This window comes from Mesoplodon mirus (assembly GCF_964341445.2).
Source record: "Mesoplodon mirus genome assembly, chromosome: 2".
Taxonomy (NCBI): domain Eukaryota; kingdom Metazoa; phylum Chordata; class Mammalia; order Artiodactyla; family Ziphiidae; genus Mesoplodon; species Mesoplodon mirus.
Genome location: NC_138977.1, coordinates 182912590 through 182935868, shown reverse-complemented (window position 1 = coordinate 182935868; position 23279 = coordinate 182912590). Strand labels below are relative to the sequence as shown.

General features: G+C 47.6%; 1 protein-coding gene across 1 annotated transcript in view; it reads right to left on the bottom strand.

Moving 5' to 3' along the window:
* WDFY4 (WDFY family member 4) overlaps nt 1-23279 on the bottom strand; it is a 294420-nt gene that overhangs the window by 194231 nt on the left and 76910 nt on the right. The window contains exons 13-19 of the mRNA XM_082637674.1: nt 21052-21145; nt 7499-7713; nt 6210-6304; nt 5040-5265; nt 4549-4625; nt 3276-3497; nt 2457-2635 (exon numbers count right to left, since the gene is read on the bottom strand). Of these exons, the coding sequence (XP_082493800.1) occupies nt 2457-2635; nt 3276-3497; nt 4549-4625; nt 5040-5265; nt 6210-6304; nt 7499-7713; nt 21052-21145 (1108 nt within the window). The remainder of the gene's footprint in view (nt 1-2456; nt 2636-3275; nt 3498-4548; nt 4626-5039; nt 5266-6209; nt 6305-7498; nt 7714-21051; nt 21146-23279) is intronic.

The window sequence follows — 23279 nt, the reverse complement described above, 5'->3', positions numbered from 1 at the left end:
TACAGATTCAATGCAATCCCTATCAAACTACCACTGGCATTTTTCACAGAACTAGAACAAAAAATTTCAAAATTTGTTTGGAAAAACAAAAGACCCCGAATAGCCAAAGCAATCTTGAGAACGAAAAACGGAGCTGGAGGAATCAGGCTCCCTGACTTCAGACTATACTACAAAGCTACAGTAATTAAGACAGTGTGGTACTGGCATAAAAACAGAAAGATAGATCAGTGGATCAGGATAGAAAGCCCAGAGATAAACCCACGCACATATGGCCAACTTATCTTTGATAAAGGAGGCAGGAATGTACAGTGGAGAAAGGACAGCCTCTTCAATAAGTGGTGCTGGGAAAACTGGACAGGGACATGTAAAAGTTTGAGATTAGATCATTCCCTAACACCATACACAAAAATAAGCTCAAAATGGATTAAAGACTTAAATGTAAGGCCAGACACTATCAAACTCTTAGAGGAAAACATAGGCAGAACACTCTATGACATAAATCACAGCAAGATCCTTTTGGACCCACCTCCTAGAGAAATGGAAATAAAAACAAAGATAAACAAATGGGACCTAATGAAACTTCAAAGCTTTTGCACAGCAAAGGAAACCATAAACAAGACCAAAAGACAACCCTCAGAATGGGAGAAAATATTTGCAAATGAAGCAACTGACAAAGGATTAATCTCCAAAATTTATAAGCAGCTCATGCAGCTCAATAGCAAAAAAACAAACAACCCAATCCAAAAATGGGCAGAAGACTTAAATAGGCATTTCTCCAAAGAAGATATACAGACTGCCAACAAACACATGAAAGAATGCTCAACATCATTAATCATTAGAGAAATGCAAATCAAAACTACAATGAGATATCATCTCACACCAGTCAGAATGGCCATCATCAAGAAATCTAGAAACAATAAATGCTGGAGAGGGTGTGGAGAAAAGGGAACACTCTTGCACTGCTGGTGGGAATGTGAATTGGTACAGCCACTATGGAGAACAGTATGGAGGTTCCTTAAAAAACTACAAATAGAACTACCATATGACCCAGCAATCCCACTACTAGGCATATACCCTGAGAAAACCATAATTCAAAAAGAGACATGTACCAAAATGTTCATTGCAGCTCTATTCACAATAGCCCGGAGCTGGAAACAACCTAAGTGTCCATCATCGGATGAATGGATAAAGAAGATGTGGCACATATATACAATGGAATATTACTCAGCCATAAAAAGAAACGAAACTGAGCTATTTGTAATGAGGTGGATAGACCTAGAGTCTGTCATACAGAGTGAAGTAAGTCAGAAAGAGAAAGACAAATACCGTATGCTAACACATATATATGGAATTTTAAAAATGTCATGAAGAACCTAGGGGTAAAACGGGAATAAAGACACAGACCTACTTGAGAATGGACTTGAGGATATGGGGAGGGGGAAGGGTAAGCTGTGACAAAGCGAAAAAGAGGCATGGACATATATACACTACCAAACGTAAGGTAGATAGATAGTGGGAAGCAGCCGCAGAGCACAGGGAGGTCAGCTCGGTGCTTTGTGACCGCCTGGAGGGGTGGGATGGGGAGGGTGGGAGGGAGGGAGATGCATGAGGGAAGGGATGTGGGAACAGATGTATATGTATGACTGATTCACTTTGTTATAAAGCAGAAACTAATAAAAAAATTTAAAAAAAAAAAAAAGTAAAAAAAGAATGTAGCCTAGGTTGAGATGCTGTCTCTGGAACCTGGGTGAAAATCTGGCTGCACCTGCCCTCTGTGGTCTTCTGGGTTCTTCTGTCTCTGGCTTCTTTGGGGACCTCTGACAGTGGTCGCTGGAGCTCGCCTGCCAGGTCTTCATCTCCCAGCTTCCTCTCCCTTATGCCCTAGGACCTCAGGTGTCTCTAAATGACAGTGACGAGACGCTTCCTCCAGCTATGTGTTCACATTCTATTACCATCTCTAAGCAGGGGACCATCCTTTCCTCATCATTCTTACTCTAAATCTGGCAAGACATGTTGGTGTCTTTGCAAGTCCTTGTGTCTTGCTGCTAAGTGTAGCATGCAGACTGGCTGCATTAGATTCACCAAAGAGCCTCTTAGAAAAGTAGAACCTTGGGTCCTGCTCAGACCTTCCTGGGGAATTCACACCTTAAAATGTGAGAAGCCTTGTTTTGTTCACTCTGGAGATTTGTATTCTCTTATGATTATTCTTATAATCATAACTGTCACGACTATTCTTATTTCCATGTTTTAGTTTCTGCCCTGGTTGTGTGACCATCATCTAAAGATGTTCTTTTTATGCCTGAGCTCAGCGAGGTGTTCTGGACAGCAAGGGGGTTTCATTAGATACCAACACTGCTGCCAAAAGACAGCAAAGAACTGAACTGAGGCCACTCTAGGGTAGTGTGGCAGGGAGGCATGGCCATGGGGGCAAGTACAGCTGGGGAAAACCATCTTACCTTGGCTGAGCCGATGACCTGTCCATCCAGATAGGTGGAAACGGTGCAATTCCTTTTCATCTCCTTGGTGACAACCACAGCCAGGTGGTGCCACTGACCACAGGCCAGCAGCTGGCCACACCTGACCCGAAGCTGGCGTCCCGCAGAAGGCTCAGGGTCATCCTCGGGTTCCATGACATCTGGAAGAGAACACAAACACCAGATCTCGCCTGCATTGTCAGAGAGCAGCAACCCAGCAGAAGGGGGCCTTGTGCCCATGGAGCCAGTGCCGAGCTCCCCCGCCATAGAATACTGACAACAGCAGCTGTCATTGCTGGAGCTCCTGCTCTATGCCAGGCACTGAGGTAGGCACTATCGTGATTTCCATGTTACCATCCTGAGGCACAAAGAGCTTAGGTAACTTGCCTAAGGTTGCAGAGCCAGAGTTCAAGCCCAGGAGTCAGGCTGCAGGGTCTACCCCTCACTAGACTGCTGCCTCCACAGTGATGCACATAGGGTGGCGAATACCTGCGAGGGAAGGAGCCTAGGCAGCTGTGCTGTGTGTAAAGGATGCCAAGCCAAACCCTGGGCCTTCCAGTGTCAATGTCTCACTATGAAATGGGGCACACAAGAACAGGCGTGGCCATAATACCCTGGCCTTGGCCATCTCAGGCCAGTTCAGGCCATCGCAGGCAGGTGAGCTTGGAGAGCCAAGCTGAGCTCTTTGAGGCAGAGCCAGGACCAGCCACCTGTACAGCTGAGGGAGGGCCGGTCCCCCTGGCTCTTGGGCCAAGAGCCGCTGACTCAGCCGCACTTCTCGAAGCGTGGGTGAAACCTTACCCAGGGGCTGAAGCTCTTTCTCTTCTGTAGACACAACCAAGGAGAGGTCTTCTGGGCAGAGGCTGACGGAGAAGCAGACGAAGGGCTGCTCGGTCCTGGCCAGGTGGCGTACCACGGTCAGGAAGTGCAGCGGGTGGCCCTCCGTGACTGAGCTGTGCCTGCTGATCAGGAACCAGCAGGAAAAGGTCAGGCCCCCTGGCGGAGGGAAGGACCTGGCAGCGCCTGGGGTCAGAACACAAGCACGGCCTTAGGCTTTGTCCTGCTGTGGAAGCCTGTCTAGACTCACTGTGGCTCTGACTCAGCTCAGGGGTGGCCCTACTGTGTGCCAGCACTGTGCCCCACCCGACTCACACCTATTTTACAATGACTCCACGCAGGAGGATGCTCTTGTCTCCTTATTCATACTTGCAGCAATAAGTCATATCCCCTCCAGGACTTGAGCCTAGATCCTCGAAGCCTCTCTCCAATGCTGGCCCACCAATTATTCCATGCTGCCTTGCCAAGGGAGTGGAGAGGTGGCACACCCTTGAGATCCGTCATCACGTGGCCCACGGGTCAGCTGGTCTAAAGCCAGGCCATGTGCTACGTGGGGCAGAGGACCCCAGCCTAGCTTGGCTAAGCCTTGCCTGGGGAATATTCCACTCTAGGGAAACCCAGGCCCTCCTACCTTGTAACAGCATTGGCGGAACAGGCAGGGCCCACTGCCCTCACCGAATGGGCAGAATCAGGCTTGGAACCCTGCGCCGATGGGCCGTAAACGTAACGGCTCCTCAGCACCTACCCTCCCATAGAAACCCAGACCCTGGCTCTCCTAACAAGGGTGCCTGGTTTTCAGCTGAGGGCAGCACTGTACAAAGTATGCCAAGGCCCAGTCGATCCCCACGTGAGCCAAAGACTGGATGGCCATCAACATAGAACTCATATTCCTCTCTAGAGAGAGCCGTAAGGTGGGGTGAGGTGTCCATTTCAGCCTCTGTCAATCACTGACAAAATGCATCAAAGCCAGGCTCAGCCACCAACTCACCCACCGAGCCCATCAGTGCTAACAGAGCCCCCGCTCTGTGCAGAGCCATGGGCTGGGCCCTTGGGATGCACAGAGAACAGGACATCCCTGCCCCAAGGCAGGCATGACCAACGGGACAAGAGGGACCAAGAGGAAGACTCACGCTTTCTGGAAATGCCAAGTGGAAATCTGAAATCAAGGCTCCCCAAGGACTTACTCCCAGATCGGGGAGGGGACCTCAGCAAGCTAACCCCCCAGGGAAGCACCTACCTGTCCCAATCCCTCCAGAGACCGAGTATTCAGTGCTGGTTCCCATCACCGTAGACAGGGTTGGAATAAACAAACAGCTGGAACAGGAAAGTGTCTCAGATCATTGAACTGCAAGCCAACCTCTGGCGTGAGGTTTCCCCCTCTGTCCTTCTGCAGGGGCCTCACTCCCTCCTAGACCATGAGGCCCCAAGGACAGAAAGCACCCGATGCTGGCACCATGACCCTAAGAAAGGAATCTGCTCTGGAGGCTAGAGGGGAGGGCAGTCCAGAATGCAGACACACCAGGGGAATGAGAGGGTCCTGGCCCAAGACAGCTAGGGACACTGCCTCTAAGAAGCCACTGAGAAGACAGGGTGTCCATGACCCAGACATTTTCCACAGTTGAGTGTGAGAGACGATGGGAACTACACTTTTGTAATCAATATTATAATTCACCCAAGGCACTGGGAAATTAATAAAGTGTATTTCAAGTATATGAAAGCCTGTCATACCCATAACCTTCCACAGACATGTCAAATTCCACGAAGGATGGAGCCAGGGCTGCCCTCTGAGGCTGCAGGTTGCGTGGGGAGGTCATGGAGATGAGGCTCAGTGCTGTCTGAAGGGCGGTGGTTGAGCCCTGGGATGGCCCTGAGGGCCTGAGGGCCTGTGTGACTGCTGAGCAAGGGCTGGTGTCCAGGGGACCCTCAGCAGGCACTGGTGCCACTGCCTGTGACCCTAGGGCAGCAAGCAGGAGAACAGCTGTGTCTTTGCTCAAACCATTTCTGCCCCTCTTCTGACAATAGCCCCCATATTTCTGCCACAGCCCCGAAGGAGGGCTCTGCAGAGTACCATGCCGTTCCTAACCCTGAGGGTGTCCTCCTGGGCCCTCCACTGGCCCTCCCACCTGGGCTCTCTGCTGATTTTGATAACACGGAACGGTTGTGACAACCTGCTCCTCCTAGAAACTTCTTCTCACTTTAATTCTATCGTGGCCCCCACCCCTTTCCAATACAGGTTTTCTGCCGCTGTCACTGGCTTGCCCCATTGGCCGTCGCTCACCGCGGCTCTGTCTTGGTTCTCTGGCCTCCACACTCTCTTTCACAACAGGCTGTCTCCTCGAAAGCTCTGTCTCCCGCCTCTGGCTGCCGGCTCAAGCCTGACTCTCCATCCTTGCTTTTCAACTGGGCCTCTTTGCCTCAATGTCCTATGCAATCTTATATTCAGCATGTCCATGTCTTTCTTTTCTCCAAGCTGGTTCCCTGGACCAGCATCTTTCCAGGTACCAGGCCAATGCTTTGTCCTCCTGACCTCCTAACTCCCCCCTGAGCTGTGAGCTGTGCAGAAAGCTGACACTGTTCCCCTGTCCAGGGGCAGCGCTGGGTACTCCTGCACGCGCTGTGACATGAAGGTTTCCGTGCTCCAGGCCCAAAGGGGTCAAGTACACACTCATCATCACCATCTTGTATGGGGGTAGGGGTCTCCCTCCTTCCATATCTGGTCTTTATCTGGGGACCACTGATCTGATCCTTCTGCTTTTTCCTCATTTGCTCCACTGAACAGCAGGCAAAATCATTTTTAAATCTGTCTGCTTCCCATATGTCGTAAGGGATCCCTTACAAGAAATGCATATTCTCTTTTAAATCCCATTATCCTGCCCCTATTCCTTCCTCTGTCCTCACCTGGGCATCCAGAGTCCCCTCCACGTACGTGAGATGAACTGAGGATTTTCGCTGCAGCCGATGGAGGTGGAGCAATTCCGAAACCTAGAAACTGTCTGAATATCATAACAAACAAGAGAACCAAATGAAGACATTCTGCAGGCAGAAATTTTCTCCAGCTTCATCTGAGCACTGTCCTAGGTCCCAGAGCTTGCTGGCTCCCCCTCCAGGCCTTCCTCTCTCTGCCTGGAAACCCTTTCCTCAGGCCATACAGAAACAGGGCATCCCTGACCTGGCACTCAGACCAGAGAGCTGGTGAATTTAAGTGCTTTTGACTTAACCAGTGAGGACCTTGAAAGGAAAAGGGTTTTGTTGGAAAATAACTTTGTCATACTTTGTTTTTAAGTTTCTAATGGAATTGACTCATCAGCTGAACTAAGCACGGTGGCCTTGTCTGACAGCCCCACAGCTAGAGGCGGAAGGAGGCTGGCCTGGCCCCTGGGTCCCATGCCTGCTGGCTGGAGGGGTTGCCTTCCGTCCCCCTGCACTTGGTCCTGTGTGTCAGCAGGGGTCCAGCTGGCCTGTGGCCCTGGGCACCACCCTCCCTACACCTACATTGTCTAGGGCAGGGTGGCCCGGCCACAAGTACTTAAGAGACCCTGACCTCCCTCCTAGAGCCTTTCTTTCCTCTGCTTTCTTGTCTTCTGTGTCTGCCCCTCCTTGTGCATCTTCCTCCCTGCTGTGGCTCTCCAGGAAACATGTGGCTTCATGGAGGGGCTGCAGTGGGAAGGCCCCACAGGACACAGCGGTGCTGCCTCTGTCCCCGTCCTTGTAGGGAGCCCAGTCGCGGCCCGTCGCACCAGTTAAGCTCCCTATGGTCTAGCCTCGTGGCAGTCAGGCCCCTACAGCCTCCACCCCTCTCAGCAGGGCATCTTCACCTGGTCTGGTGAACTGCACAGGCCACAGGCCTCAGCCACTGCCACTCCCTTTAAGTCCCCCTCTTTATACCCAATCTCCCGACTTTGGTCCTCCCAGCTCCTCAGAGCTCCCACTCTGAACTGAGCACCCCATCCAGCGCTATTCTGTATTGTCTGCAGGACCCTTTGCTTATTAACCTTCTCCCCGAGAACATCAGCTCCATGGGAGGGGCTACGTCCGCTCTGCGGGCCTCACGCTGTTGCAGACCCAAGGCTCCTCCCTGGACTTGCAGTGTCCATCGCTGGGAAGGGGGAGGGGGCACTCCTACTGCCCACTGTGCACTCGCGTGGCTGCCAGGGGCTTGGCAGCATTTAACGTGCAGCACACGGTACCTTAACACATCTGGTTCAATGGCTTGGGAAGCAAGCTTTTCAAAAATCCTGATGAGCCCCGAGTGCAAGGGGCTGCTGCTGGTGGTCAGAGCCTGGTGGCAGTAGGTCATAAGGGTCCTGAGCATCCCCGCCTCACACATGACCTGACGGTTCTTCTCCGACTTCACCAGGGACTGGATGTGACTGGCCACGGAGCACTGGATCTCCTTGGAAAGCTAAGAGTAATCAAAGCAAGCAGTGAGCCCTGGAGGTCGGCATGTTTCGTGGGCCACTTTGGTAAGCTCCCCACTAGGCATTGAGTTGGGGGTGGGGCGAGGAGACTAGCCCTCACAGCCTGTTCTTACTGCACCGCGTCTGTCCTGGGCCTCTCAGATGTGGCCTCCTCACAGGAGCTACCAAACAGGTAGACAGCTTAAAACAGACTGCAAACTGGCAAGCGAGAGGCTGCATCAGCCTGAGACATGTGCTTGACCCACACAATGTTTAAACCGTTTCTGAATTGCTAACATTTAAAAGCCTGGAGATTCCACGTAAAAGTCCAGACTTGTGGCCTCTCTCAAAAGGTGGAAAGATCTGGTCACGCTGCTTTGCCATCCTGTGTCCGTCGAGAAGCAGTGGGAGCTGGGCAGCGGCTATGCCCTCTGGCGGGTCCCACAACTCACCCCCTACCCACTGGCATCGCTCACTCAACAGTCCTGTGTTTGAGTTTGCGCCCCCAGCCTAGAAGGTGGAATCCTCCTGGGAGTGCCAGCCTGCAGGAGGTGCCCCACCCAGGCTGTTGGCTGTGGCAGCTGCAGCCCCCTCCGTCTTCACGTGCCAAACCACACCAGCTCATACAAGCCCCTGAAGTCAAGGCTCCAGTGCGGAAGCCTTCCCTGCACCCCTCATCCTTTGTCCATCTCTCTGTGCTAAGCACATTCGGACACACAGACAGCTGGCCTCTTATCTTCCTCCTACTAGATTTCAACTCACTTCACTATCTTTATGTCCTTGAAGCCCATAGGATAGAGTGCATAGAATCAGCTCAGTCAGTATTGAGCCAAATACAATACACTGTTTTCACAATCTTCCTTTCTTCATAAAAGGGTAAACCCCTGGAATTCCCAGCCTCCATGGATATATAAATGGGGGGGTGGAATTTTCTTCATAAAAACTCTTAAGACTGTCCACATTTTCTTTTACTTTGTATAAGACTCTCTGAAATGACCAGGATACCAGTTAGATCTTAATGGAGTTTTCCTGCAGTGGAGGCTATGTGGGCTCCACCCAGACCTCCTTCTCCAGGTTAGTGTACACATCACAGCTGCCCCTCCTGTGGAGGTCAACCTCCCCTAAGTTGTAGCTGCCCTGCTATGTAACCCCCATATATATGTTCATGCACGCATACATGTGTGTACATGTACACATACATGCACGTACACACATACATAAGAGTGTGCACACATAAATACAAACACATATACATCGCCCCCAGACTACAGCCAATGAAGCCATGCCCTTCAGCCTCTGTGGTGCAATTCATGCTGAGAGCCCCGCCCCGTAGGCTCAGGCTGAAGCTAGACTTCAGCTGATAGCATGTCCTCACTCAGCTCCTTCCCCTGCACCACTCTGCTTCCCTCACCTCCCTTCTTCTGAGTCCCTCCCTCCACAAATCCCATGCACCTGTAGCCCTGTCTCGGGCTCCACCTTGGGGAACCCAAGCGGAGACCTCAGCCTGCTTTTCATATTGCACACATTGACCCTAGTCTCTGGTTTCAAGAAAAGGGATCTATGGTGATGTAGGTTATGTCTAGCTTAGTCTACCAACATAAAGCCAGGAGTCACCATAAAGGCACTTACTCTGGGACTCTGGACCCAACACTCACAATCACCTTGCTCTACCATCACCTACCTCCCTGTGCATGTAGTTATTCGAGGCCACCCTGCCCAGAGATAGTCAAGAGTATGTCTGTATCACTAAGGGATAGAAATTTGTAAGATGGCATTCTTCTTCAGGCTGTGAACACAGTTTTGTAGCATATGTGTTTCAAGGATTACAATGTGTGGTGAAACATATTTACAGTGTTTGTCATCAGTTTCTAGATTTTTTTTAAAAGGAAGGGGTGGGACTTCCCTGGTGGTGCAGTGGTTAAGAATCCACCTGCCAATGCAGGGTGCCCGGGTTCGATCCCTGGTGTGGGAAGATCCCACATGCCGCGGAGCAATGAAGCCCGTGTGCCACAACTGCTGAGCCTGCGCTCTAGAGCCCATGAGCCACAACCACAACTCCTGAAGCCTGCATGCCTAGAGCCTGTGCTCTGCAACAAGAGAAGCCACGGCAATGAGAAGCCCGCGCACAGCAAAGAAGAGTAGCCCCCGCTCGCCACAACTAGAGAAAGCCCGCATGGAGCAACAAACACCCAACGCAGCCATAAATAAATAAATAAATAAATTTTTTTAAAAAAAAAAAAAAAAGGAAGGGGTCACACAGCTCACCCTCCCATCCTCCCACGCCTTCTAAAAGCATGACGCCTATAGCTCCTGCCTCAAACTGATGGCATTCAGTGAAATTCCCATCATTACAATATCTTCAGTAATATTTTCGACTTAAAATTTTAGACTATTCAATTTTAGTTTAAAATATAAACTACATTAGAATGGTTTTCAGGGGGACTGCTCCTAGGTAGGATTTTGTCACTCTGTCAACATCACTGATGTCAAGAAGAGACCTCATCACTCAAAGAACATGGTCCCTGCAATGGACTGTTTGTGTTCCCCCCCACCAAATTCATACGTTGAAACCTAACCCCCAGTGTGGTGGTATTTGGAGGGGGGGCCTTTGAGAGATGCTTAGGTCTTGAGGGCAGAGCCATCATGAATGGGATTAGTGGCCTTAGGAAAGAGACCCCAGAGAGTTCCCTCCTCCCTTGCACCATGTGAGGACACAGCGAGAAGAGTGCCATGAGTGTGGAAGTGGGCCCTCACCAAACTCCGAATCTGCCAGCACCATGATCTTGGACTTGCCAGCCTCCAGAACTGTGAGAAATAAATTTCTGTTATTTGTAAGCCACCTGGTCTATGGTATTTTGTTATAGTGGCCCGAATGGATGAAGACAATCTCCTTCCCTGTCACTGTGGTATCTGCACAGCCAGCCTGAGATGCTAGAGGGACATGTATAACCCAACAGGGACCAGAAACAGAAGAAAGAAATGCCAGATCTAATTTGCACTAAACAATTCCATGTCTTTTACTTTAAGATGCTCTTCCATGTAGAAACTTCCCCAACCTCCTGACTCCCTTCCCCAAATCTTTCTTCCAATGCTCTAAGTGTCCCTTCCTACATCCAAAGAGCCCGCACTTCTGCCTTCCTTCTTCACTCTTCTCAAAACAGAAAAGCTACTTCTACCCTCTTGCCCAGAACTCTCCCTCTCCCAGAACTTGGAATATTTGGTAACTGCAGTCTTTTAATTTGGGGTGAGAGTTGGGGAGACAGTCTGCATGAAATAAGATGCAAAAACAACAACACAATGTATTATTAATAAGAATTAAAAAGAAATGTCTACAATCTCCAATTTTTATTACCAGCACTTCACTTATTGCTTTGGGGACTTTTGGCTTTCCTTTTTGTTGTTGTTTTTGCTTTTTTTTTTTCCCTCACCAGAGCAGGAATACTTAAAATCTACATATGCAAAAAAGAAAGAAAAAAAGAAAAAATTTTCAAAAGGGAGAAATAGAAATGCTGATCTTATCTAATGATGCCACAAGTTTACTCCAAAATTGCTCAATACCCCATAATGGAGGAGGGAAAATTGATCCTCCTCATTATCGCTGCAGCTCTGTCAATACCAATATTGCTTTGTTTTGAATAAAATGTGCTGTTTTTTTCAATGTTGGTTCCAGTAAAATGGGGTTTTAGTGAAAATATGAGCAGTAGCAGGAAACCAGTCTGGTTTCTCCCCCTACAAATTGATTGATTTTCCTAACGCACATTACTTCCAATGCAGGAAGGGGATAGTGGTTCAATTAGGACTCAGTGGTAAGCGCTCAGGGTCATCAGCAGGCTGGACCTGCAAGGCAAATTATCACAGAGAGATGTGCGGGGCCGCCTGTAGGAGTTTTCTGCCTTCTCCACTTAGCAGTTGAGTCTTCAAGTCTGTCCTTTTCCATCTGTGGATGTTTAATCTTCTTTATCTCTCTCTCACCCCCCACTTTCTCTCCTGGTCCAGATTAATATGGTGGTCCCAGAGCCCAATGAGGGCTGGGTGTTGGTTGGGTGGGTCCCTCCAAGGAGGCGTGGGCTATGAGTACATCAGTCCAGAGTGTGTCCTCTGGACATTAATCATGTAGTCCTAACTAAAAACCATCAGATGACCAGCATCTGCTTCCCCCAGACACATAGAAAGAACTAGGGACTTCCACTGAGCTACTCAAATTTGGACTAGTCACTTATTCCAATTTGGTTGAAATGTTCTTTATTTGATGATTTTGGAAGAGAGATGATACATTTCAAGTGACCTCTGCTCTTCTGGGATGTCACAGGTAAATATGTGTTTTATTTGTAAAGATGTGTTTTATTTGACAAGGTAAAGATGTGTTTTATTTGACAAGTCGTTGTGGTTTTTATCTTTGCTTACTTAGAATTAGCTCTCTCGTTATATAAACTTATAAACTTTCCATTGTGCACAGCCCCCACCAGCCTAATACACTCGTTTGCAGTGCCCACATGGCCTTATAGGCATGGGAGTCTGTGATCTTGGTTTAGGTGTAAGAGGGTCCAAATCCCATTGAATCAGTAGACTCCATGTCTAAAGGCGTGGCTTCCTGGATGTACTTGTATAGATTTGCAATGAAGACCAAGATGCATGTGGGTGCCTGCTTTAAATCTTCTGCTTCTTTTAGGAATTACATACATATTATGGCCAATACTTCCGGTTACAGAAGCCTAGGATCTTATATTAATAAAATATTTGTCTCTTTCCAGCTTTACTTCCCAACCTCCCCTTTGGTCCACCGTGTACTCTACCCCAGTAACATCCTCACCCTTTGTTGAATACGCCATAACCTTTTTGACTGATGCCCAAAGCTGAGAATGTCCTTTCTAATCCCATCCCTTTGCTGAGGTCTTACTTATTAAAGAGACAATTCACACGTTCTCTCATCTAAGAAAACTTTTCTGATCTTCCTAACTAGCACTGTGTCCACACTTGAATCATTATAAACACCACAATATGACAAGCTATCTATCTATTTACCAAGAACTGTGAACTGCTGCCAGAGACAATGGCTCCTCATCCTTGTTTCCCTAGCACATATCCCTGTGCCTCAAACACAATAGCTGCCCAGTAAGTGCAAGCACAAGGGCACAAGGTGTTCTAGGAAATAGCAGGTGCACTGGACCAGAGAAGGTGGTCAGAAAAGGTGAGGTGCCAACTGAGTGTTGAAGAATAATGAAAACAGTGCCAGGTCAGCAGGGGAAATGATCTTTCCTGAGCCTTTGGTCAGCCCTGAGATGGAGCATGAGGACATCACTAGGGAAACCAGCTTGTAAACATCCATCCAGGAGGATGCCTGCACAGCCTGGAACCTGAAACATCTGTGAAGAGTTTCCATCACCTTGAACACACACTCCCTCACCCCACGACAGCTAGGTCAGGTGAGCAGTGGGCTCCGTGAGACCCAACATCAGCTTCCAGCCAGAACCCTTCCCCGCTGTGGCTTGGGCATCCTCGGTTAGCTCAGAGAAGGAGGGATTAACGTACCCTGAGTATCTCTATTGCTTTGGCCAAAGTAAATTGCTGACACAACTCTTTTAAGATATACTGTTTAAAGAGATGTGTTGTTGTTGCTGTTTTTAGCAGATCTCCACACACGATTGTCTGGAGAAGATTCCTCAAACAAGACTGCAGAGTCCACAGTCTCTTGTAGAGATAAGAGATCCATTTCCAAGCATTCTGTGACTCCAGCCCCGATGTGTTGCTTCTGAGCTTCCAAACAGACATTTACCCTTCCTTCATCTTCCGGGCACAGGGCACACAAATATCTACCCAGAAGTAGGTACTCATGTTGATTTGACACTAACTAATGGGAAACTTGGGCTAGTTATTTACTTTCTCTGGGCCTCAGTTTCCTTAGCTTTAAAATGAGAATAATGAAAATACCTACCTCACTGGTATGTTTTTGGTGGGGGTCAACAGAAACAGCATTTGTGAAAGTACTTTTCCTTAAAGGATGCAAGTGTTTTCAGAATATTAATCCCTTTTAGTTGCAGTCTTCTTTTCTTACCTTGTAGCAGTAAGGTTCCTGATTAATTATCATTTGTATTTATCAATTACTTTATCAATTGTATAATGCCAGCTGGAAATATACCTAAAATGTATTACCTTCCAGTTTGTATTTCTAAAATTTTATATACTGTGACTCAGAGTCCTAGGAACATCGAGTACCAAAGCCAGAAGAGAAAGGTAGGGGGTATGAGAGCACATACTGCATGCCAGGTAGTCCTAAGTACACTCGAACTATACTTCCCACTACTCTTCTCAACGGGAAAATATTATGAGAATACGGAGACTGAAGAGGTTACATCAATTTCCCAAGGTGACATAGCCAGTGAGTGGTAGAACTGGCACCCCAACCCAGGTCTTGCTTCAAAGCCCATGATTTTAACACTGAGTCATGCACTCATTATAAGGAAGGGAACTCAGTATCTCATAAGGGGTATAAACTGATGGTCTACCGAAGTGTTTTATTTGGTGGGGGTAGTTTGGCTTTGCTTTTGTATTGTTTCCCCCTAGCTAGATGTGAGTACCTCTAGGCAGGGCAAGTACACTTCCCTATGACCACAGGTCTCACCATTCCTTACTGTTTACACCTACACATTTACTTTACGACTCTGGCCCCAAGACACTGTGTCTGCAGCCCCTGTGATCTAGGCCAAATCTGAGTAGCTGAAATTGAGGTGCAGAGAAAGGAAGTGGCCCATGTTAAGTCATAGAAATAATGATGGTAAAGGACTGGAGGAAAGGTCGCAAGATAATTGGGCCAGAGCTCACCCTACCAACTTTAACTTCCACTCCATCATTCTATGTCCACTGTAGCTTCCTTTTGATGCTCTTCATCTCCATACAAGATTATGTCTATTTGTTCTATTTAAGAGGCTACCCTAAGAAGTCACTTGGATTTTGACCAGGATCTGAGACTTTTCCACTCAGGGACAATAGAAATATTTGGGGAAACATGGGGTCAGAAAGAAAGAGCAGAAGAAACATAGAAATTCAACGTATTTGAAATCTCTAATGTGTCGTAATTTAATAAAGCAAGACTCCTACTTTGCCAATTTCCTTGTTGAAGGAAATGGCTCTTTTCAAACAGCTTGCCCTTACACAATGCTATCCAGGGCTATTAATGCTGTCGATACTTTAGCTATTTGAAACCCACAAGATTAGTTCAATGTGTTTGAAATGCAGGCTAATTCCAGAAAATGGCACCCTTTCCAAATTGAGGTGCAAATCAGTTGACAGATGCAGCCCGAGCCTGATCTTCTTTCTGTCCCATCATACTGTGTGGGAGGCTTCCATTGCAGTAGAATCTAGAACACACCCAACAGTGAGGGGAGGTGCACACTGACGATAGACAACAGTCTCTCTAATGCCCAGGTCTGATCATGTCCTTGCTTTCCAACTGTCTCCCACCCACGGCTACCACCTCCCTATAGGGAAGGCAACTTGGTGCAGTGGCAGGAGGTCCTGGAGCCTCCCATCAGGCACATCCACCACCTAGCTATGATGTTAACTCTGTCACTTAAGTGCTACAAGTTTCAAGTCCTCATCTGTGAAGTGGGAATACTGATGTCTACGTGCAGGGTTATTATGCAGATCAAATGATAAAATGCTTGTAAAGTTTTGGCAACTAATAGCAGTAGCTACACCAGTCAGCAAGTGTTTCCCATGGTGCCTTGTATGTTCTGCTTGCCATGTTAAGTGCTCCTGCATTGCTTCAGTTGATCCTCACAATAATGCCAGGAGGAAGATGATATTATTCTCCCCATACTACAGCAAAGAAAATTAAGGGTCGTGGAGGTTAGATAATTTCCCATGGTTCTGTGACTGTTAAGTGGCAGAGAGATTTGACCAAAATCTGTCATCTTCAGAGCCTCATATAGTGGGCGCTCATTAAACACAGCAGTGATGATGATGACAACAGTGACAAAGGATGGTAATCCAATAAAATCCAACTGCCTGTGTATGGTACTCAAGGCCCCTCATGATGTGGCTTCAACCTACTTCTCCTGCCCCATTTACTGCCTTTCTACCCGCATGGTCTATCCTCACCCAACTGAACTATTTGAAGTCCCCACATGGGCATCTTCACGTGTGCCTCTCTCTGTTGTCTGAGTGTCTTGTCCCACCCTCCTCTACCTGATCTGGCATAGACAGGTCTCTTCTTTAAAGTCTAGCTCCAGTGTCCCCATCTCTGTGTGGCTTTCTCTCCCCTCTGCCCCAAGGCCCTGTGGGCAAACCTTTGTTACAGTTAGAATATCTAACTATCTTCTCCACTCGTCTGAGTACCCACCCTCAAACTCAGACTGTGTGTTACTGTGACATTGGTCTCTGAATCCCCAGTGGCACCTAGTAGGTGCTGCGTAATTATTCATAAAAGTAAATACATCACGTTGGTGGCCCCAACACAGGCTGAGTTCCACCTCTGTGAAACTGGATCTGACTTCCCACCCTCTGAGTTCCCATTGTCATGCACAGAGCAAATAACCCTCTGCTAAGACATGAACGGAAGTGCAGTGGTGCTGGGTCAAGAGAGCCCTCCACTACTGGTCAGAGCTCTAGCCCAGAGCCACGTCCCTACAGCAAGCCCCTTATGGGTGCTGAGCATGCCAGAAAGAAAGAGAAAAGGCCTTTCTTCTCAATCAGTTACTTCTTCCAGGGGCCAACTCAGCTTCAATAGAACTGAGCTGGACTCCACTTTTGCCTTGTGCTTAGTACAGCAACATTCACAATAAAATTCCTATAGTCCAATTTTAATACTGGTGATGATACAAGAGGAGAAAAAATCAGCTGGATTATTTGTTTCCAAGAGCAGCTCACACTGCTAGCATTTTGCAGAGGGAAAAACCCCCTCTTGGTCATGAACAGAACAAATTTAATGTGGCCACAATTAGAAATAAACCAGACAACCCATGTGAGTAGTTAAGTTGTTGCTTCTAAAATGACATCTGTACCTTGGAAAGCTATCAATTTCTCATCCATAAGGCAGGAAAAGCAATTGAGGGATGTAAAGTGGTTAAGAGTATAGGGATGCTGGGAATCACCAGGCCCACATAAAGGGAGATGAGTGGGAACTCACAGTCCATCTTTTTTTTTTTTTTTTTTTTTTGCGGTACGCAGGCCTCTCACTGTTGTGGCCTCTCCCGTTGCGGAGCACAGGCTCCGGACGCGCAGGCTCAGCGGCCATAGCTCACGGGCCCAGCCGCTCCGCGGCATGTGGGATCTTCCCAGAGCAGGGCACAAACCCGTGTCCCCTGCATCAGCAGGCGGACTCTCAACCACGGCGCCACCAGGGAAGCCCCTCCATCTTTTTAGTAACACTGCCATCTACTGAAACTTCCAGCTGCTTTCTCTGCCCCAAAACCTGCAGTCCTTCTGTCAGTTTCATATCAGCATTTTCTTGTGTGTGTCTCACTTCTCATTTGATTTACTATTCTGTTTGTTGTTATGAGGTTTCCCACCGCCCCCCCCCTTTCAGAAGTTAATTACTGTAATTACCCAACTTTTAATAGCTGCTGATTTGGCATCTGCAGAAAATTTCTGAGAAAATGTACCACTACATTTCATTTGCATATTTGAGAGAGAGTGCCTGAGAGTTAGACTTTTTGTAAATTACCTATTGTGACCTGAATAGAGAAAAAGTATCCTACCAAGTGGAAGCCTCATTTGCATACTTAATTTGTCCAATTACCACCACAGGATGAGGGAAAGTTCCTCCCCACACACTGATGTGACAACTCATGGTGTTTATCTGAAACTGGGGCTCATCCACAGAGTCTTCATGCACTAGGAAGCGGAAGGACAGGCCACTGTCTGCTCTGCATCACTTCGTCAGTCATCCTCATGGTGGAGTTCTGCACCACATGTTTATCAGCAACCGTTTGACTGCTAAGACCACCCAAACCACTGGCTTGGCTGTTCTCATTGCAAGCGCATTGCAGGGTATGAAATACAGCTAAGGAAGCCAGGCTTCCTCACAATAAGGTGATAGCCCCTGGAAGAGTGTGCAACACCAAGATTCATGACCTTGCATTCTGCAAGAGCTGCAGAGATGAGAGATCTATTCATCAAACACGTCTTGACCTTGAGCCTGGGAGTGAGTTTTAGATCTCCCCTCAACACCTCCATGATTTTAGGAAGTTACACAACTCTCCTGAGCTTCAAGCACCTGCAAAATGGGGAGATTCTCATTTTAATGAGCTGTTATAACACTGATTAATGTTCCTGGAATAGAAGTAACGCTCAACGTGTATTAGTTTCCAATATGCTCCAGGCAGAACCTGTCGTGAATACTAAGGTAAAGAAAGTAAGGTCTCAGGTTGTAGATAACCAAATGACTCGAAGACATTTGATTTAGGGGTCAAATAATTTTATCCATCAGTTAGATGCCTAAGGCAAGTGTGGTGGCTGGTCTTTAAAGATGGCCCCCAACAATTCCCCCTCTCCTGTACACGCAAGCCACCCCTCACATCAGTAAAGGAGACATAGGTCCCTTCTCGTTGAGTCTAAGCTGGACCTGTGACTCACTTTGACCAACCGAATGCCATGGAGGTAATGCTGGCTTGTTCCAGGCAAAAGCCTCCAGAAGGCTCGGCATCTTCTGTTTTTGTGCTTTTGGGAGCCCTGAGCTGCTATGTGGCCTGCTAGAGAATCCAGGTGGTGGTATACAGGTAGAAGCCAGATGGTGAGGGCTACATGGAGGAGAAGCCAGGCCCTACCAAGGCCCCAGACATCTGACCCAGTTGGGCCAGCCTAGGAGCCTCTCACCATTTGAGCCAGCTTGTGAGGTGCCAGTTCTGTGAGTGGAGAACCCATCTTGGTGCCCAGCTGATACCATGTGGAGCAGACAGAAGCTGTCCCTGCGGTGCCTGTCTAAACTCCTGACCCACAGAACCACGAGAAAGAACGAGACCATTATTGCTAACTTGCACTTTGTAATACAGCAATAGATAACGAAAGGAGCAATCAAACCCATTTTAGCCCAGGCTACTGCTGTTCCATAAATGTTGAAAGATATAAAGTGCATTCCATTTCACTATTAGATGCATCCCTACTCATTGGTATGATAATCACTTTATCATCACTTTCCAGCAGAGGATCAGGAACCAGATAAAGGATTCCACTTACAAAGAGACATGCAGACGTGGCATTGAGTTAGCCCTGTTTTAACTCCTGTACCTAGTTCTACAGAATTTCCTAAGTAAAACAGCCCCTTCCCTACACATCAAGGCTTTTGCTCCTCCACCCCACTTCTCACCGAGTTCAGAGGATTTGCAATATTTTTACTAAGCCATTGTCATTTTCAATGATTAATAACACCCCTAGAGTTGACCCTTGAACAACACAGGTTTAAACTGCACAGGTCCACTTATGCATGGATTTTTAAAAATAAATATAAGATCTGTATTTTCATTTTACAGATCTTTACCTGAGTGTAGGGAAACGTTTATGTTCAATTAGAGATCACAATATGTGGAATCAAAACTAGCACTTGAGTCCTGATTCTATCCAAACTTTTTCACCTTCTTGTCCTTGGGTGAGTCATGTATCATCTCCTTTGTTTTTGAGGCAGAGAGAGTAGTACACTGTGTGAGGGTCAGCACCCTTAACCCCCATGTTGTTCAAGGGTCAACTGTAGTCACCATTTCTTCTTAAAACACATCACCTCCTTTTTAACTCCAGGACAAAACAAAGCTGGACCCGCACCCCCGTGAGTCCCCATTCTCCTATAGAAGCCACTGCTGTGCAGGGGAAAGACCATAAGAACTGCCACCAGGTAGGACCACATTTAACACCAGGTCCACCAACTCAGAATCCTTAAAAGGCATGTACATTGTCTAAGACTCGGTTTCCCCACTGGCTAAAATGGAAACAATGATACTCCCCACCAAACACCTATGAGGGTAAATAATCAGTGAAAGGGTGTGGCACCGTGCCTGGTACATGGTAGCTGCTCAATTCAAGTAATTTCCTTTCGTCTGCGGCTAATTCAAGAGCATATTTTCCAGGTCTTCCTCAACTTCAAGTTTCTTTCTCAGAACCTCTAGAGAACATATTCTCTAAATTGAGAGCACTTCCTGAGAATCTGCCTCGTTCTGTTGCTTTCACCGGTACAAGCGCGCCTTGCTACAGTGGGGCCGTCAGTGCTGCCAGGACAGGAGCTAAGAGCCACCTTGACTCCCCCCTCTTCCCGCTTCCTGCACCCCGTTCATCTCAGGGCCTTGATTCTATCTCCCAGTAGGTCTCTTGACTCCTTGCTCTACACACTTTCCCACAGACGCCACCATAATCAAGCTACCACCATGTGTTACCAGACTGTGGACATGGCTTCCTAACTGCTGTCCCCATTCTCTTCCACACAGCCCCATTCCCAGGCCACCCTCCATGCAACAAGAGCGATTTTTAATACAAAAACCTGATCATGTCCCCCTCCATTCACTTGAGAGAGACTTCGTGTTGCCCTTGGGATAAAACCCCACAGCTTGTCAGGGCGGCAGCCTTCCTCCGCCTGCCCCACCGGGCACACTTCTAGCGCTCCTGCTTTGCTCCCACCCCAGACACCTGCAGCAGGCTCCTTCCCACCTGCTTAATTGCTACTCATCTTTCAGGGCTCTGCTTAAATGTCACCATCAAAGAGACGGCTTCCCTGACATCCACACCCTCATCTAAATTAGATTTAATTAGGTCTTCCCCCTCCACTTCCATTCCCATTATTCTCTGTCAGCACCCATGTTTTCCCTTAATATCACTTGTGACAATTTGTAATTGTATATTCATTTGTGAGCTTATTTACTTAGTCTGTCTGCCCCACCAGCACCTCCCAGTCCCCACCACAGATGTGGGCTCCTTGGACAGTGCTCAGTTCTCATCCTGTTAGCCCTGCATGTCCTACATAGAGCGCCGAGCCAGGGTCACAGCCAATATCCAAGCAATGGATAACTTACTGGGGAGCAGGGGACTTCCGGTCCCACCAATGCCCAGCACTATATGTCGCACTTATACGGGACTTGCCTCATGAAGGTAAATCATTTCACTCAGTTTTTGTTTGGCTGTTGTTTTTAGAAGGTCACGTCACCAACAGGAGCAATCTGTTTTGAGTGGCCATGGAAGGGTAGGCAGAACTCAATCAAGGGTCTCAGACCCACGGATACTCCCCTGCAGGAGGCACTTCATGAAGGAGGCTCTGTTCATACAGCGGACTGGAGGCAAAGGCAAAAAGGGAAAGGGAGTCTCTGGCCAGAGGAGCTTACAAGATCAGTCATGTGAAAAAGACAAACTCATGGGTTCACAATACGTACCTGAGGGTGATCTTCGTGGTACAACTGAGGCAGCAACCTCACCATGATGCACAGGACCCCAGGGTGCATGATCACAGCATCACCTTCATCCGCCCTGCAGAGAGAGGGAAGCAGGACATCAGACTGAAGCCTTCTCTTCTGCTTTCCACAGAACTTTCTGGATCTTTCTAAGACAGGCCATGATACATAACCACAGCCTACCACTTAATTATATGATCTTGAACTAATTAATCTGAGCCTAACTTCCCCCAACTGCACAATGGAGCTAACAATGCCATACTTTCCGCGTAGAGGCATAGAATAATGCCACTGTGCACTAAGGCACAGCGTCCAGCACAGAGCAGATGCTTAATGGAAGTTAGTTCCCTGGGCCTCTACCCTCTCTCCAGATATGTGGGAGGTGGAGAAGCTCTCATTTTATAGCAAACACACAAAGGACCATGTCTAGATCCCTTCAAGATGGTGTAAGCACACTCTACTCTGTCCTACCCACTGAATTAAACTAAAAACCCAGATAGAACCCATGAGCAGCTCTCTGAGGACTCTGAAAAGTAAATGGTAGCAAAGCAGGAAACCAAACCAAAGCACCATGCAACTGGTAACGTGTTTCCTGGGGCTTCCCCCTCCAGCATCTCCCGGAATGGGCTTACAAGGAGTAAGAACCGTGCACCACGTGTGGACAGAACAGACACAGCCTCCAAGAGGAAGCTCTATTTCTAGTCTAAGGAGTGGGGAAAGAGGCTCCAACAGGGCCCAGAGCATGGAGGAAAATCCCTGGAATTTTCTTTGTTGAGTTTCTCCATTCTTTCTCACCTCAGCCTCCAAGAAACTGCACAGCAGCAGCAGTGACCAGGCAGGCATCTGAAATTCTCAGGGAGGGGAACCCTTCTCTCTGACCAGAGGAACTCTGGTCCCAAGAGTCGGGCAAAATGCCCAATGTTTTTGTCTCTCTTTTTCCTCTACCTGCTTGGCCCCAGAGACAGATGCAATCGTGGGAAGTGCATGGCAGAGCAGAGAAACTAAAGCTCCAGCTTTCTAGACAGAGGAGAAGGAAGGGACCCCAGAGAGCCAGAAAGTGTTGGGAAGATGATGAAGAGGAAGAGACTTAAGAAAGTGAAACCACTAAGTTGTGTATCAACCTCTGAGCTCAATTCTGAGCTGCACACGTGTGGATCTGACCCTAAACCACATTCCAAAGGCTTTGAGAACTGCTCAGGAAGAAGTTTGAAAAAGTTTTAAAAATTGAAAAACCACTCACTAAGCTAGCAAAGACAGAAAAAGACACAAATTACCAACATCAGAAATGAAAGAGAAAATACCACTACACACCCCACAGAAAGGATAAGAAAATACTACAAATAACTCTGTGCACACAAATCTGACAACTTAGATAAAACGGACCAGTTCCCTCAAAGCCACAAACTACCAAAAGTAAGCAAGAAGAAATAAATAACCAGGACAGTTTATAGCTATCACAAAGACTGAATATGTAGTTTAAAACCTTTCCACAAAGAAAACTCCAGCCCCAGATGTTTCCACTGGTGAATTCTACCATACATTTAAAATATAAATAACACCAATTCTATACAACTTCTTTCAAAGTATAGAAGAGAACACTTCCCAATGCATTTTATGAGACCAGAATTACTCTGATATCAAAAGCAGACAAAGCCAGTATAAGAAAAGAAAACTACCTGCCAACATCTCTTAGAAAAATAGGTGCAAAAGTCCTCAATAAACTACTGGAAATCAAATATAACTATATATAAAATAAATAAGGCACTATGGCCAATTTGTCTTATCCCACAAATGCAAGTCTGGTTCACTATTCAAATATAGCCAATGCAGGGACTTCCCTGGTGGCACAGTGGTTAAAAATCTGCCTGCCAATGCAGGGGACTCAGGTTCGAGCCCTGGTCTGGGAAGATACCACATGCCGTGGAGCAACTAAGCCTGTGTGCCACAACTACTGAGCCTGCACTCTAGAGCCTGCGAGCCAAAACTACTGAGGCCCACATACCTAGAGCCCATGCTCCACAACAAGGAGAAGCCACCACAATGAGAAGCCCGTGCACCGCAATGAAGAGTAGCCCCTACTTGCCACAACTAGAGAAAGCCTGTGTGCAGCAACGAAGACCCAATGCAGCCAATCAATCAATCAATCAATCAATAATAATAAATAAATAATTAAGGACTAGAAAATTGGTTCAAGATGGCAGAGTAGAAGG